Here is a 16136-nt window from a genome sequence, read left to right on the forward strand (position 1 = left end):
GGGATTAGATAGTAATTAATAGTATAGCAAAATATTGCACAAATTACTCGTCCTGAGTTAATGTAAACTCACGTATCTGTGATTATTGAAGAGCCATCTGTGGGAGTTGAAACTTCCTCCATGAGTTTTCCTCTGGTATAATGAGATTCATCAAGGTAACAAATCTGTAGACCCATTAATTAGAGTAAGTATGGATGGGGCCTTAGGGCACTGGAGGCCTCGTTCGCCGAAATTGACTACCTGGATTGACAGGATCTTTTTTCAATTCACACATCGCCTCCTTGGACTTCCTCAGAATTTCCTGCAGCCAGTCATGTCCTCCTGCGCGACTCTCTACGATCTTCTCTTCTACGTTCTCCATAGCCAGATAAATGCCCACTATACTTCCACCACCATTGGCACGATTTCTGAAAGTCAGCTAACCCTCTTTTAAACCCTTTTTAAACCAACACCATCCCTGCCCCCATTCTCTCCAACCACTTTGGGGCAGCCCCCTTGTTTTCCAGCATTTTTATTAACCCCATCCTTGGTTAGTTCAGGGCCAATAAGACAGACGGTAGGTCCGTATAATGAACATGTCCTATCCTAATAAATAAGAAACATGCAGTACATCTCCTTTGACTGTCAAATGTTGCACCACTGCAGTTTAATCTTTTAAGTGTTCTCTAAAGTGTGAGTCTGGAGTATAGATAGTTCTGTGATGACAGCTATCACTCCATAGTAAGCACCTTGTATGCTGTATATTAGGGTAATGATGTGAATTGTATATGCATGTTCTACAGAACCGCCATGACATGTTGCTGGTGGAGCCTCTCAACAGATTATTACAAGACAAGTGGGATCGTTTTGTCAAGTGTATCTTCTACTTGAACTTCTTGACGTATGTGATATATATCACCATTTTTACCATAGCCGCCTACTACAGACCAGTCGTAGGCAATGTAAGTACTTTTTTTTTAATTAATAAAATGAGAACTTATAATGTATATTGGATAGAAGTGAAGCGGGACGTGTCATCAGAAAATCACCTATTGTTTAAATTAGGTTTTCATGTTAAATTTATTTTTAAAAATGTTTGATAATGTCTTTTTTATTTTCCATATCATATCAATATAAAAAAACATAGAATTATCCTACTGGCCCTAAAGGCCCCCATACACATTATATAAAAGAGGCCCGAACCGACAATGTGAGCAAGACTGGTTGGCAATCTAATGTGCATGGGGGACTCCCAATTCTCTCCAACTGATGATGTAAGGATCGGTAGGATTTTAACTTTGTTGAAATTGATTCTTTTTGTTAAAAAAAAGAGCTTTGGTTCATTTTAAATTATAATGAAGTGTATAATAATATTTGTGTTGAATTTTTCAGCCCCCGTTCCCTGTAGATAGTAAACTTCGTGCCACTGGGGAGGTGATGACTGTGATCGGGGGAATCTATTTCTTTTTTAGAGGGGTAAGTTAATACTGTGAGATCAGCTAGATCAGAAATCTGTGAACATGCATTATAAATATAGGAAAAAACATACTTCTAGATGACTTCTGGGAATGTTGTATCTATCTATTTATCCTGGTTGTTCAGGCTTGGAACAAAAGTCTGTAGCCAGTCTGCGCATGCTGTCACGATTCCCCGGTAGGTATTGCCAGTGCGAGCGGATGGGTATGTGACTGTTTGTATGCAATTTGCATACTTCTGGTCACATGCCAACTAGACGCATTTGGCTTTTTTAATAGAAGAGAATTGAGAGAAGCCTACATGTCTAGTTGGCATGTGACTGCTTGTATACAAATTACATACATACAGTCACATAACTTTCCGCTTGCACTGGCAACAGTAGGGAATTGTGCAGAAATTCATTCATCATCCTGAGAATCCTCATAGATTCTGCATGATCTATCTATCTATCTATCTATCTATCTATCTATCTATCTATTTATCCTATCTCATATCTATCTATCTGTTGGTCTGTCTGTCTTTCAAAATAAATAAGCAGCACTCCAATTCAATTTTGTGAAAAAGTGAGGGTATTTTAACGATTCATGCCAATGCAATAAAAAAAGTAGCCCCACTTCTTCACATACTTGGACTGCATTTCTGCCTATTGTTTTCTATTGCTATTGAGTAGACCTTGAGTCATTGTACAGGGGCACTGTTCAAAAACTGAAATGTTGGTTTCCATTTTCCATCCATTTTTGCTCCATTTGTAACGAATTAGTTTCTTTTAATTGTGAATCCATTACAAATGAATATCAACTGGACACCTGAACAGAGCCTTAAATGTTCTTTACATATGAGGGTAAAATATACATTGTTTGGTTCCTTTAGGTTCAGTATTTCATGCAGAGACATCTGTCCTTGAGGACACTGCTTGTTGACAGCTACAGTGAAGTTTTGTTGTAAGTCCACATTTTTAGACTATTTCTTCTATTTTGCTGTGCAGTAGGTGAAAAAAAAAATTTTATAGAGCAGACCTGGGCAAAGTGTGGCCCGTGGGCCACATTCGGCTCTCTGACTGTTCCAGCCGGCCCGATGACCAAGACAGCCGAAGGGCCTAAAACCATGCAGTGGCTCTCCCCCACCAGGCGTCCCAATATAAGACGCGATGTGTGATGTCATCGCGTCTGCCGTCTCAGTCGCACACGCTGAATGGTGGAAGAAGGAGAAGGCGGCCCCATCCTCCACCATTATATTCACCGATATTTTCATCCTGAGGATGTAGATAGCAGTATCTACATCCTCAGGATGAAAATATCGGTGAATATAACGGTGGAGGATGGGGCCGCCTTCTCCTTCCACCATTCAGCGTGTGCGACTGAGACAGCAGACGCGATGACATCACTACATCGCGTCTGCTGTGCTGAGCGTCAGTGCACGCAGCAAAGACTGGAGCATATAGGGAGGCAATATAGCACTCATGCATTATACAGGAGGGCTATGTGAGGGCTTATACTGTATATAGTAAGGCTGTGTGGATCTGTATATAGGGGTTTTTGTGTGGATTCATACAATATATAGGGGACTATGTTGGGGCTCATACTGTATTTATGAGGGCTGTATGAGTGCTCACACTGTATATAGGGGCTGTATGTAGACTCATACTGTACATAGGGGCTATCTGAGGGCTCATGCTGTATATAGTGAGGCTGTGTGGGGCTCATACTGTATATAGATGTCTTTGTGTGGATTCATACAATATATAGGGGACTGTGTTGGGGCTCGTACTCTATAGAGGGGGCTATGTGAGGGTTCATACTGTATATTGGGGGCTGTGTGGGAGCTAAAACTGTATATAGGGGCTGTGTATGGGCTCATACTGTATATAAGCGGCTGTATTGGGGCTCATACTGTACATAGAAGGGCTGTATGAGGGTTCACACTGTATATAGGGGTTGTGTGTAGACTCATACTGTATATACGGAGTTCTGTGAGGGCTCATATGGTATATAGGGGATGTCAACATACTTAATTATGCTCATTATCAATTGATACAATTAATATCAATCTAAAGTAATAATTATAATGAATTTGTTCATATTAATATTATACAGAATTAATTTCAGCCTATTGGTTCGGCCTCCACAGCAGTCACAATCTCTCATGAGGCCCTTTGGGAAAATGATTTGCCCAGCCCTGTTAGAGAGGATGGGGTCCAATGTGGCTGTGTACTCAATTGATGCTGCTTCCTCTGCTTCCTCAGGACAAGAGCAATCTTCCATCTTTAAATGGGGTTTTGTACTTTGGACAATCCCTACTTTTTAGTGTCCTTTACAATGAAATGATCGCCAGGTGTCCCCCTGGGGAACCTTGATAGTTAGCGTTCTATTTTACTGCAGCACCTCCACAGTAGAAATTGAGAATTACACATTGCCCATTCAAACAAGAGGTTGACTATGTAATACAGGACATGACAGGTCCTTCATAGCTAAAGACTCTTTTTGTTAACGCTTTCTGCTCTCTCGCCAAAAGATAAGGGCTCTTTACAGGGGAACCCCATCAATAAACGTAAAATTCCATGAGTGAGTTTCTGAAAATAGGTTTATTAAAGGAGAATACCCCTTCTTTAAAAAAAAGTAGAAAGCTGCATTTAAAGATGCAGAGCAAATTTGATGCTTCACAAGTAAAAGATTGTCATACTCGTGTCTTGGTGCTTGGAATATCTAGAAAGCAGGGTTAAAGGATTATTCCCAAAATACTAAGTAATTTCCTAGAATAAGAGATCACTCACTGATCACAGGAGATTCGACCATTGGGACCTCCAGCGATCCTGATAATGGGGCTCTGGAAACTGGGAACCAGGCTTTGTGGAGCCCCATTTTGGATGGAGTGGAGGTGCACATGCTTGATCTCTGCTCCATTCATTGTCTATGGTACTGTCAGAAATAGTGAAACAGTGTACTCGACTTTCTCTTTCAGTCCCATAGAAAAGATATATGTGCACCTCCACTACATTGAAGATGGGGCTCTGCAGATATGCTGATTGTCCCAGCAGTCGGACCTCCAGCGATCAGTTAGTTATCCCTTATCCCATGGTTTGGGGATAACTTACAATCTTGGGAATTCCCCTTTAAGGGATCTGGGAAGTTGAGACCCTTACATGGTGGATGTCCCCAGTAAATTGAACCCTTATCCCCTTCCTATTATCTGACCCTTATAATGTTTTTTTTTCTGTCTTCTCTAGTTTTTTTCAGTCAGTTTTTGTCTTGATGTCCGCTTTCTTGTACTTTCTTGGGAGACATGAGTATGTGGCGTTTATGGTCATCTGCTTAGCATTGAGCTGGGTCAATGTGCTATACTTCACACGAGGCTTCCAGCAAATGGGAATTTATGCTGTGATGATTGAGAAGGTCGGTGACGTTCCTATTCATGTTTGCTGTGTCCACATGGTTAACATTTACCTATATGGATTTACTAAATGTTAATGACCACACAATTAACTCTCGACATATGTCCATTTCCTTTTTACGTCAGGATGATGGGTGTTATGATAGTAATGGACACCTGTCACCAGGATAGTCATCTTTACATTCATTACCTTTGTAAGATGCCCTAATAACACTAAATCACTGACAGCAATTGCAAAGATGTCAACTTGGAAGAGCTGCCTACATACAAATGTAGCTGCCATAGGAAGTTCACACAAATATATTAAAAATTGTCCAATTTTCATCCACAAAAATTGGTACATTTTTCATTCATATGCCATCCATCCGTTTTTTATCCATTTTTTACATCTGTATGACATCTATATTGGCAGCCATCATTATACTTTAGCAGTTAATAAAATTTACAAGACTCAATACAGTTTTCAATATGGGATCTGATTCTTTGTTGTCCATCCATAGACTTGAATAGGCGAGTGTTATCCAAAATTATGGAAGAGATGAGTGCATGTCAGGGGCGGGCTGGGCTTGGGGACAGGGGGACAAATGCCCCCCAGGCCGCTCCCCGTTCTTAGAACCTATAATACGTTTATGTGTGACAATTATTATTTTTATTCATCATTTTATTTATTATACAGTTTGATTGTTCTAAATTATATTTACAGCTTCTTTAAATGTGGTAGTAGAACTAACATATTTGTAAAAAAAAAAAAAAGGCATAAAGCCATATGTGCGAACCCCCTCTTTATGATACCGTATTACATTGTAATGTCTCTGGCCTTTCTCTTGGTACACTGAGTCTTCTTCTACATTGACTCACTCCCAATATAATGAGATGAGATCATCCTGCATAATCTTTTCTGTTTTGCAGATGATACTACGGGATATGCTTCGCTTCATGTTTGTCTATATTCTGTTCCTCATTGGATTTGCAGCAGGTATGAAATACAATTCACTTCTATTTCCTAAGAAATCAGCAATTCTTCTAGCAGGTTATTCTTCCATAGTGTATACTAGAGCCTCTATACAGGGTGATTAACTCGCTACCTTGTCCGGAAAAATTGATGTAACTTCTAAAAGAAACGATCAATTGGACTGTACATGTCTTGGTTCATGAGAAACTGATGTTTTAAGGCAGGTGTTGAAAATGTCCACTATTCGCACACGCCGTTCCATATTGTTGAATGTTGGCTTTTATCTTAAGTCATATTGCAAGACTTGCTAAAGAGTTGATATTGACTTTTAGGATTGCTGCTTCCAATAGGTGGTGCTAGAGTTCTAATCCTCTTCCTCTCTGAAAAGACAATTTGCATATTTAATTTCCCAGAGGTGGATGCATGGCTTATAATTATAAGTCTCTTCACTCTGACATGCCAGGCTGGCTTGTCACTCTCCACAAGGAGAAACCTTACCCCTTAGACCCCAAAGTTCCATTTACAAACATGGTATTGTAATGCACACGCCCGGGCTGAGCGGCGTGTGCGTGTGATTGTAGTGATTCCACTGGACCGTGCCGGAGAGTGAATGCCTGGAGGGGCGTAACTAGGTATTCACCCGATCCGACCAGGGTCGCACGACGGCATACGACGCCAGTGCACCAAGGAGGAACCGAGCAGAGGGACCAGGTGCTACTCCAGGACAGACCCCGGACACGGCTGTTGACCCACACAGGGGAATACAGGAACAGACTGGTAGGCTGGCACACAGACTGGTGGGTATAGGCAGGCACGACTGGTATGCAGGCAGGCGGGTATGCAGGCAGGGGGGTACAGGCAAGCACAGCTAGAGTGCAGACAGGGAGGCACTAGCAGGTAGGAACACAGGCGGGATAGGACCCAGTACACACTGGGACTCAGGAACAGAACCACAGATGTGGCGGACAAACACAGCAGAGTGAGGCCGCCCAGAGAGGTGAGCGAGAACAGGGCAGGACAAAGCCGCCTGGAGCGGTGAGCAAGAGTAGAGCAGGACAAGGCCGCCAGGAGTGGTGAGCAAAGGGTCAGAGCTGAGCGAGACTGCCGGAGCAGTGAGCAAGAGTAAAGTAGGACGAGACCGCCTGGAGCGGTGAGCAAGAGTGGAGCAAGACTGCCGGAGCAGTGAGCAAAAGGATAAGAGCGGAGCGAGACTGCCGGAGCAGTGAGCAAAAGGGTCAGAGCGGAGCAAGGTTGCCGGAGCAGCGAGCAAAGGAGTCAGAGCAGGCTAGAACCGCCGGAGCGGTAAGCAAAGGAGTAAGAGCAGGCTAGAACCGCCGGAGCGGTGAGCAAAGGAGTCAGCAGGCAAGGCTGAGCAGGGGGGACAGGGCTCTGTTCACACGGAACAGACAGGAAGGGAAAGGCAGAGCCAGATACCCACAGGGTACTTGCAGTGAAGTAGCGAGTGGACCACAAACTCACAAACGGGAGTACAAAGACAACAAGCAGGAGTTAGGTACGAGTTCAGACTCTGCAGAAAAAGGAAGGGAATGGACATAGAGGCAAAACAGGTAAAGGATAGGAGAGAGTTCAGACTGGAACTGAGTGTACGGAGGAGACCGACACTGCAGCGGAATACAGGAGCGGGTCTGGGAATACGGCCCCCAGAGAGGCAGGATGAACAGGCAAGGAGCGTGTTCAGACAGGACAGACAAGATACAGGAGCGGGTCTAGGTAATCAGCCCCTAGAAGGCGGGAGGAACAGGCTAGGAGTGTGTTCAGACAGGACAGACAAGATACAGGAACGGATCTAGGTAATCGGCCCCTAGAAGGCGGAAGGAACAGGCTAGAAGCGTGTTCAGACAGGCCTGGAAATACAGCCTCCAGGATAGGCAGACAAGAGAACACAGACAGGACTCAGTTCAGACACGGGAACTGATACCGCAAGGCAGGAGACATAGACAGGACTCAGCTCAGACACGGGAACTGATACCGCAAGGCAGGAGACATAGACAGGACTCAGTTCAGACACGGGAACTGATACCGCAAGGCAGGAGACATAGACAGGACTCAGTTCAGACACGGGAACTGATACCGCAAGGCAGGAGACATAGACAGGACTCAGTTCAGACACGGGAACTGATACCGCAAAGCAGGAGACAAAGAACGGGACCTGGCACCTTCAGAGTGCACACACACACTGAATGAAACACTATGCTCAGGCAGGGATAGATGGGAGCAGCAGAGCTATATACCAGGTGACAGACAGCAATAGGCTGAGGACGCACAAGGGGTGTGACCCACAGCAGGTACAAAAAGCAGGAAGTGATCGGGCGCCGCCCTTAAGCAGCAGAAACAGACACAAACAGACAGCATGGAGGGAAGCCAGAGAGACATTCTGGACTGGAGATCAAGTGCGCACTCTTGCACAGTGGGAGATGGACCACCATGCAAGGACGCCGCCAGGTATGTTACAGGTATTACTATGGGGGAGTTTCGCTGCTTATTGACACTGATGCAGTTCTAATGAGTCCAAATATTGCGTTGGTTTCTTGTCGGCATAACGTTCATCAGTTCTTGCTGAAGAATGCAGAAATTGTTGTAATTCTCCCTCCTAGTTTCTGTTGGCAGATTAGTAACATAATCCTGGTCACTTTTCCATGTTGGTGTCTATTTAATCTAGATTTAAAGGTATTTTCCAAGTTGTTAAAGGGATTTTCCAAGTGACTTCACTGTTTTTTTTATGCAAATTCTTTATGAAATCCGAACCACTGAAGCCTAAAGTCGGCAAACAAAGGAGTGAAAAAAAAAAACGTCTTCAAAAGACGGAGTAACCATAAACTTAGGATGTGCTACAAAATTAACAATTAGAGAAATGATTATTATTTTTTTTTAAAGCCCCATTAATTTCATGGTGCAGTACATGTGAAGAGGGTTTACATATCTATAACATACTGTATATAAAATACATATATGAAATACAGTAAACATAATATACATTAAATAAAGCTCCCTGAGGAAAGATATTTGAAACGTACGTCGGGGCGACAGACGGGCTTTAGCGTCAATATACAGATTCAGGTAACTTCATTCAGTATTACCCTGTTGGCGCGACCCAATTAGGTTTTTTCCACTGTTGTCTATGCTTTGATGCTTATGGGCTTTTCTTGCATTTTCTTGCATAGTATTCTATAACATTCTTTCTGCCAGCGACAATTACTTTACAAAGATAGATAACTTTACTGGCACTACTATATTTAATTTCACTTATATTTTTGAACAAGCAATATAGTCGCATTCGTGAGCAGCATATTGCAAATTTGCAACCCCATAGCTGCAGCAACAGTGGTTGTATATTCATAAGCCCGTTCTTATATGTGAAGCACTGTGATTTGTTTTATCATGTTTTTAATATTGTCTCAATAAAACATTGATTTTTTAAGGTTTAAATACTCGTTTTCTTTTCTCGAGGGACTCGTGTCCCATTTGAGAAGAGTAGGTGTGTTTATGCGAATTGAGTTAAATAACCAATAACAATTTTCAGGATTCCAAGTGTGGAACTTTGTTGTTAATATTAAATAAACTAGCAATGATAGAATGGTACACGGGGGAGAGGACCCTGCCCTCAAGGGCTTACAATATATAAGGTTTTGGGGAAATTGACAGCAGGTCAGAGGTTGGAGCGGCTTTTGCTGGTGGTGAGACGACTGTGAGGTTATAAGGTTTTAGTCTTTCCTGAAAAAATGGGTTTTCAGGCTGGGTCTGAAGGTTTTAGTTATTGGAGACAATCGGACATGTTGAGGCACAGAATTACAGAGGAAGGGAGATGCTCGGAACAAACATTCTGAATGCAACAGGCTTCCTTCTGTAATGGAGAAATAACATGAATGTGAGATAAATGATTCACATCACCTTGATGTCATATCACCATTGTGTACAGATAAACTGTATTCCGGGTCAGCAGGTAGCAGTAGAGAGTTCTCTCTAATATATAGGTGAAAGAAAATGAAGAAAACATCCTGTATTTGATACTTTTTAGACGCAAACTGTCTCTTCAGAGAGGAAGAGGACCTGAACTCTAGTGCCACCTATTGGAAGTTGCAATTCTAAAAGTCAAGCTACTTGAAATAGTTGGCACTAGAGTTCAAGTCCTCTTTCTCTCTAAAGAGACCATGTGCATTGTCCCCTTCCAGCAATAATGTCCCCCATCCTGGTCGATTCCTGTAACAATGTCCCATATCCTATAATAATGGTTGTCAACCTGGGCCCCTTCCTGATATAATGATGGCCATACTGGACCCCACTCTGGTATAATGACTCCCATCCTGAGCCCCTACCTGGTATAATGACCCCATGCTATAATTATGTCCACTATCAAGGGCCCCTTCCTGGTACTGTATAATTACCCCCATCCTGAGCCCTTTCCAGTAATAATGTCCCCATCATGGGCCCCTTCCTGGTATATTGTCACCTGTTCTGGACCCCTTACTGTAATAATGTCCCCCATCCTGGCTCCTTCCTGTAACAATGTCCCACATCCTATAATAAAGTCCACCATCCTGGGCCCCTTCCTGGTTTAAAGAAGTTGGCCACAACTTTTTATTAGATCCCCAATGTATCCCCCCGGGGCCCATAATTATATTTGTAAATACCTTCCGTTGCAGGTTCTGCCTGTGAGCGGCGCTATCGCTGGCCGCTCACAGGCATCACGTGACCTCGTGCTGACATCACGACAAGTGAGGCATGACTTAGTGCTGGGGTCCCCGCGGTGGCTGCTGGGTTGTGGGTGGGGTTTCCCCACGCGTCACACCCAGCATCCACCGCGCACTTTCCCGATGAATGGGGAGAGGGAGAGCGCGCGGTGGATGCTGGGTATGACTCGTGGGGATACCCCCGCCCACAGCCCGGCATCCACTGTGGAACGCGGAAGAGGGACCCTCGGGGGTCACATCATGCCTGTGAGCGGCCACCGATACCGCCGCTCACAGGCAGTACCTGCAACAGAAGGTATTTACAAAAAAAAATTATGGGGAGGAGATAATAAGTATTGGACAACCCCTTTAATGTCTGCCATCCTGGACCCCATTCTGTTATAATGACCACCATCCTGGGCCCCTTCCTGGTATGATGACCCCCATCCTATAGTAATGGTCGCCATCCTGGGCCCCTTCCTAGTATAATGACCTCCATCCTGGGTCCCATTCTAGTATAATGACCCCATCCTGGGTCCCTTCCTGGTATAATTATCCCCATTCTGGTATAATGTCCTCCATGCTGGACCCCATTCTGGTATAATGACCCTCATCCTGGGCCCCTTCCTTGTATAATGACCCCACCCTGGACCCCATTCTGGTATAAAGACCTCCATCCCAGCCGCTTACTGGTATAATATCTGTTCTGTTTTCCAAAACATAAAAAATAAAAGATTCTTCTTACCTTCCTCTACTCCCACGACGTCCAGTGGCCTCCTCTATAGCCATGCGCTGCCAGTGACTTGCACGCCGCTGCCAGCTGTCGGCCTCTGATTGGCTCGCAACGTGTACTGCAGTGCAGAGAGCCGGCGGGTCCCTGCGCAGCAATACACTTCAGCCTCCCTCCCGCACCGGCCCAGTCGCACCCTCTGTAACTGCAATAATTATGCCCCTGGTCGTATCCTCACCCCACTTATAGTTAGAAGGTCTTTCACAGAGATTACAAGCCACTCTGTGGCTCCCATGAGGGTTGTCACAGTTTTCCTTGGAATGGTTATTATATGTTTCCTTATTAGGTCCCTTTATACGGACCGATGATCGACCAAGTGATCATTCATATGAGTGTTCATTCTTGATTATTGACCCATGTAAACAGACCAGTGATAAATAAATCATGTTTCATCTACCTGTCTGCCTATCTAGTTATATTGAGAGTGTTGTTTTGTTTCCGTCATGTTTGGCAGCCTTGGTCACACTTATTGAAGATGGAGATGGTAGGAATGAAAATAGCACCTGTTATGCCAAACGTTGCTGTAAAGCTGATCCGGCATCGTATAACAGTTTATATTACACATCTCAAGAACTCTTCAAGTTTGCCATCGGAATGGGAGATATCGAGTTCACTGAGAACTACAAGTACAAGACTATCTTTATCTTCCTGCTCATTACCTATGTTATACTCACCTACATCCTCCTGCTGAACATGCTTATAGCGCTCATGGGGGAGACAGTAAGCAAGATTGCTCAGGAGAGCAAAGGCATCTGGAAGTTACAGGTACATTCACTCCCAAGATATACATTCTCCTTAGTTAAATATTTACTTCATTCAATGTTACGATGTGGTTTCCTTAAAGTTTTTTTTTCACTTGACCTCCCTGCACCAGCACTGGAGAATCCTCATAGCATGAAGTGTGTGCAATGTGAGGATTCACAAGTCTGCAGTCACATCGAGTGACTGCAGACTTGTAGCTGAAGACCAGACAACACCTTTAACAATTTTTGAAGCATGTTTTGATATTGTACAGTATATTACTGTTATGAAACACTTGACATTTACCTCAAGTCAGTACAGGGCGAAGAAAATTTATATAGCCTAGTTTTATGAGAACCTGATGTTCTTGCTCCTTCTTACACCTAGGACTAGGTATAGGAGGTGCAGAGGTAGCAGATCCCATTTTGCCCTGGTACCTCTAAGGCATGAAAGACACATATGAAGAAACCTGTAGTAAAAATACCACATAGTAGGTGGGAGTCCTTTTATAGACTAATGATAGGGCTTAGTAAGCTTTACATTACTCCTCGGTAGGGTTATACAATCTAGTAAAACCATTAATGTCTGTAAAGCCCTTTTGCCTTATGTTTCTGACGCGCCCCCTGGGCCGTGGGGTACTCGGTGCCGGGCCGGTCGTTGCTAGGGGAGATGTCACAGTGGCGGTGACCCGGTCCGTGACCCAGGGCGGTCAACAAAAGGGGTTTATTTACAGGGGAATTAAAGTTCTTATATACAGCTCGTGACGCCACCTGTGGTATGCGGCTAAAGGGAGCCGCCGCTGGGGAGCAGGTCCTCTGGAGCTGGTGTAAATGCAGCAGAGTTGGTTTAGCTCTCCACAGGTATAGCCTAGCTCCAGGGCAGTGTAGATGTTGTAGATGATGCTGGGTAGTATGGCGCAGATAATAATCACAGTGACAGTAAGGTGCAGTCCTCAGGGTTTACTCACGGTTTCTTAGACTTCCAGTTACCAGTACTAGAGTAACTTCCCATGGCGTTCTGTGCTTACTCAGGGAGGGGTTCAGCAAACTCCCAGGTCTCTCCGGAGTATGTATCGGGACCCCCTTCTGTGTGTTCCTTCTGGCCGTCTCCCTGCACCTCACACCCAGTGTCTCAGGCCAGTGGCCGCGGACCTTGTCGGGCGACGTCTCCTCTGTCCCTTGGGTCCTCTATGGCCACCTTTCTGGTGATTAGATGTGGCTTGTGGCTGCAGTACCTGAAATACTGCAGCCTCCAGTTTCCTAGTTGAGGCTTAAAGAATTCTGCTAGTTTAGGGACCGGTCCCCTCTGTGCTACCTGACCCCTCCACCGCCTGGCAGATTCGGGCGTATGGGTGGCCTCCAGCACTACCCGTACCCCTGGGGTCCCTTCCACATTCCTGGAGCCTTTCTCCTGCTCCTCTCCTCCTCAGTCTGTCCCAGGCCTCTCTGGCTAGGCCCTCCTCCTGAGCAGAGCTCCTCAGAGCTCCTGCTCCTTCTAATTCTCCTCTCAGACTGCTCTGACTCCCAAGATGGCTTCTCTCTTTATAATATCCCTAACAAGTGCTCCCCTGAGCTTCTTCCTCCACCCACACCCACTACATGGTTCCCCCCACTCCAGCCAGGGACAGGGCTCAGCAGGGAAGCGACGCATCTTGCCCCACCTCTGGGTGAGATGCAGTACCTCTGTGGCGACTGAACCCGCAGGGGCGCCACATTCAAATGTGACCTTAGTCCCATGGTAGATCTCCTTGTTGGTAGACAGAAAGCACCACCATATTTATCAGTATCCTGATGATGGGTCCAATGTTGCCTGTGACACCACCCTAAAGATCTAAACTGAAGCTTGTATTTTGATGTCCAATGAATAGACAATAAGTGATACTGTATTGTACCTTGGCTTCAAAGCTTCAAAGCCTTAAATAATGACCACCAACATGCCTTTTTACTGACGTGAGAAATAAGAGAATAGTATGTCCCAATGGGTGAAAATGGTAGCTGACACCCTACTGCATTCACCACATTTGGTGTTAACACTGCTCATGGCCATTGCTGCTGTCAGTAATGACAGGGGCATCTTGATGGTTGGCAGAGGGAAAGGGATCCTTCTTTAACTTCCAGATCATGATTATGAGGTCCCAATGGTTTCATGGCAATCCAAGGCTACGTAATGGCTTCAGGGTTTGCCAGCAATGGTGGCTTCTTAGGATGTTAGAAACATTAAAAAAATATAATTTTTCATTCCTTTCATTCCACTTTGCGTTAATTCCAGTAAAGGACCTGATGGGTTAACAAACTACCTGACAGCAGTTTTGAAAAATTTGAAGGGTGCTGTTATTAAATTGGTATAATTTTTGGGGGGTTGTCCAATACACAGGCTTCTTAAAGTCACTTCAAACCAGAATAGGTCTCTAAAAAGTATAATTTTGTAAAATTCCTTGTAAAAAATGAAAAGATTGTGCTTTTGAAATTTCTAACATCCTGACAAAATAAAAGGACATTTGAAAAATGATGCTGATGTAAAGTAGTCATATGGAAAAAGTTATGTATTCAATTTTATCTGGTTTATAAGGATAAAAATTCAGAGATTGCAAATTGTTAATTTTTCAATCTTTTCATCAATTTTTCAATCTTTTCATAAATAAACACCAAACATATTGACTAAATGCACCACTAACATAAAGTACAATGTGTCAGGAAAAAAATACAATCTGAGAATCACTGGGATATGTTAAAACATGCCGGAGTTATTGCCGCATAAAGTGACAACGTGTCAGATTTGAAAAATTTGGCTTGGTCATTGGGGGATTAAAATTAGGTGTGCATGTAGAGCTAAGGCTGGAATCATGTGAACAGTTTTTAGCCGAACACAGCAGTGGATACTACCGAGAGGAGACCTTTCATCTTGCTTCATACTTATATTTCTTTTTGGATTTATTCCTGGCCTGTGTTCATTGTGAGGACCACTGAGGACGAGGATAAATATTTTAATAATATTGCCTCTTTATTTTTTTTATGCCTTGGAAGGTATCGTATAAATCAGGGAAGATGAAGCAGTACAGATATACAGTATGATATAAGCACATATGTAAATATATGGCGTTAGACGGGTTGTCCAGCCTTAGGGTACAAGTCTGCAGTCATTATGTGACTGCAGACTTATGAACCCTCACATTGCACACACTGCATGCTGTGAGGATTCTTCAACGCCGGGAGCGGCAGGCACGAGACCGCAAGTATGTGATTTGTATGCATGTGGTCACATGCCGACTAGACGTTCGCATTGAATGAGGCTGGATACGTCTAGTTGGAATGTGGCTGGAAATATGAAAAGTGCATACTAGCTGTCACATGATCGCCCGCTCACAGCGCACGCACTGGAAAATCCTCACAGAGCATGCAATGGGAGAATATACAAGTGTGCAGTCGCATAAAGTGACTGCAGACTTGTATCCTAACCCCAGACACTCGCTTTAAAATAAATTGTTTTTGTGTTTTTTTTCTAGAGAGCAATAACTATTATTGATATAGAAAAAAGTTTCCTGAACTACTTCACAAATAGATACCGGTCTGGTAAATCTGTCCTGGTGGGACTGACACCTGATGGAAAGGAGGATTACAGATGTTGCTTCAGGTAACAGAATCTTATATTTTTACATTGGAGGCCTCATAAGTTAATAATGTCATGGTGCCTATTGTAGGTTGGAGAAAGTAGGCTTTAAACCCTACATTGAATTAGATCCCAAATTTCAGACTCCAGATCCCAAATTTTACACTGGAGAAGGAGAGGATGTGGTCAGCAACGAGTAGACAATGCAGCTGTCAAGCAGGGAAACAGCAGAAGCTGCTGTTCCTCTGCTAAAGTGGTCTGTCATCCAGGACAATCACAGAGCATATTTCCATGCGACTAATATTTACAAAAAGACTGGAGAAGAGAAATAAGTTTTAAATTCTAAAAGATCATTTTCCAAAAACTGATTATACTTTCAGTTCAATTTCAGGGTAGTTTTCAGAAAATTGTGCTTCAACGGATTGGGTTGAAAAAAAATAAATGGAGGAAAAGCTGAGGATATAGATGGGTTGGAGAGGGACAAGGATGAAAAGAGAAAATCAAATGATGGGAACAA

The 16136-nt window shown here is 43.7% G+C and overlaps 1 protein-coding gene across 1 annotated transcript in view; it reads left to right on the forward strand.

Moving 5' to 3' along the window:
• Positions 1–16136, forward strand: part of TRPV1 (transient receptor potential cation channel subfamily V member 1) — a 52012-nt gene that overhangs the window by 19910 nt on the left and 15966 nt on the right. Inside the window, exons 7-13 of the mRNA XM_073670789.1 lie at positions 783–941; positions 1372–1455; positions 2326–2396; positions 4679–4844; positions 5752–5818; positions 11727–12037; positions 15516–15643. Coding sequence (XP_073526890.1) covers positions 783–941; positions 1372–1455; positions 2326–2396; positions 4679–4844; positions 5752–5818; positions 11727–12037; positions 15516–15643 — 986 coding nt within the window. The remainder of the gene's footprint in view (positions 1–782; positions 942–1371; positions 1456–2325; positions 2397–4678; positions 4845–5751; positions 5819–11726; positions 12038–15515; positions 15644–16136) is intronic.

The sequence above is a fragment of the Phyllobates terribilis genome, unplaced genomic scaffold (genome assembly GCF_046119375.1).
Source record: "Phyllobates terribilis strain yellow unplaced genomic scaffold, ASM4611937v1 Scaffold_2__4_contigs__length_985480577, whole genome shotgun sequence".
Classification (NCBI taxonomy): domain Eukaryota; kingdom Metazoa; phylum Chordata; class Amphibia; order Anura; family Dendrobatidae; genus Phyllobates; species Phyllobates terribilis.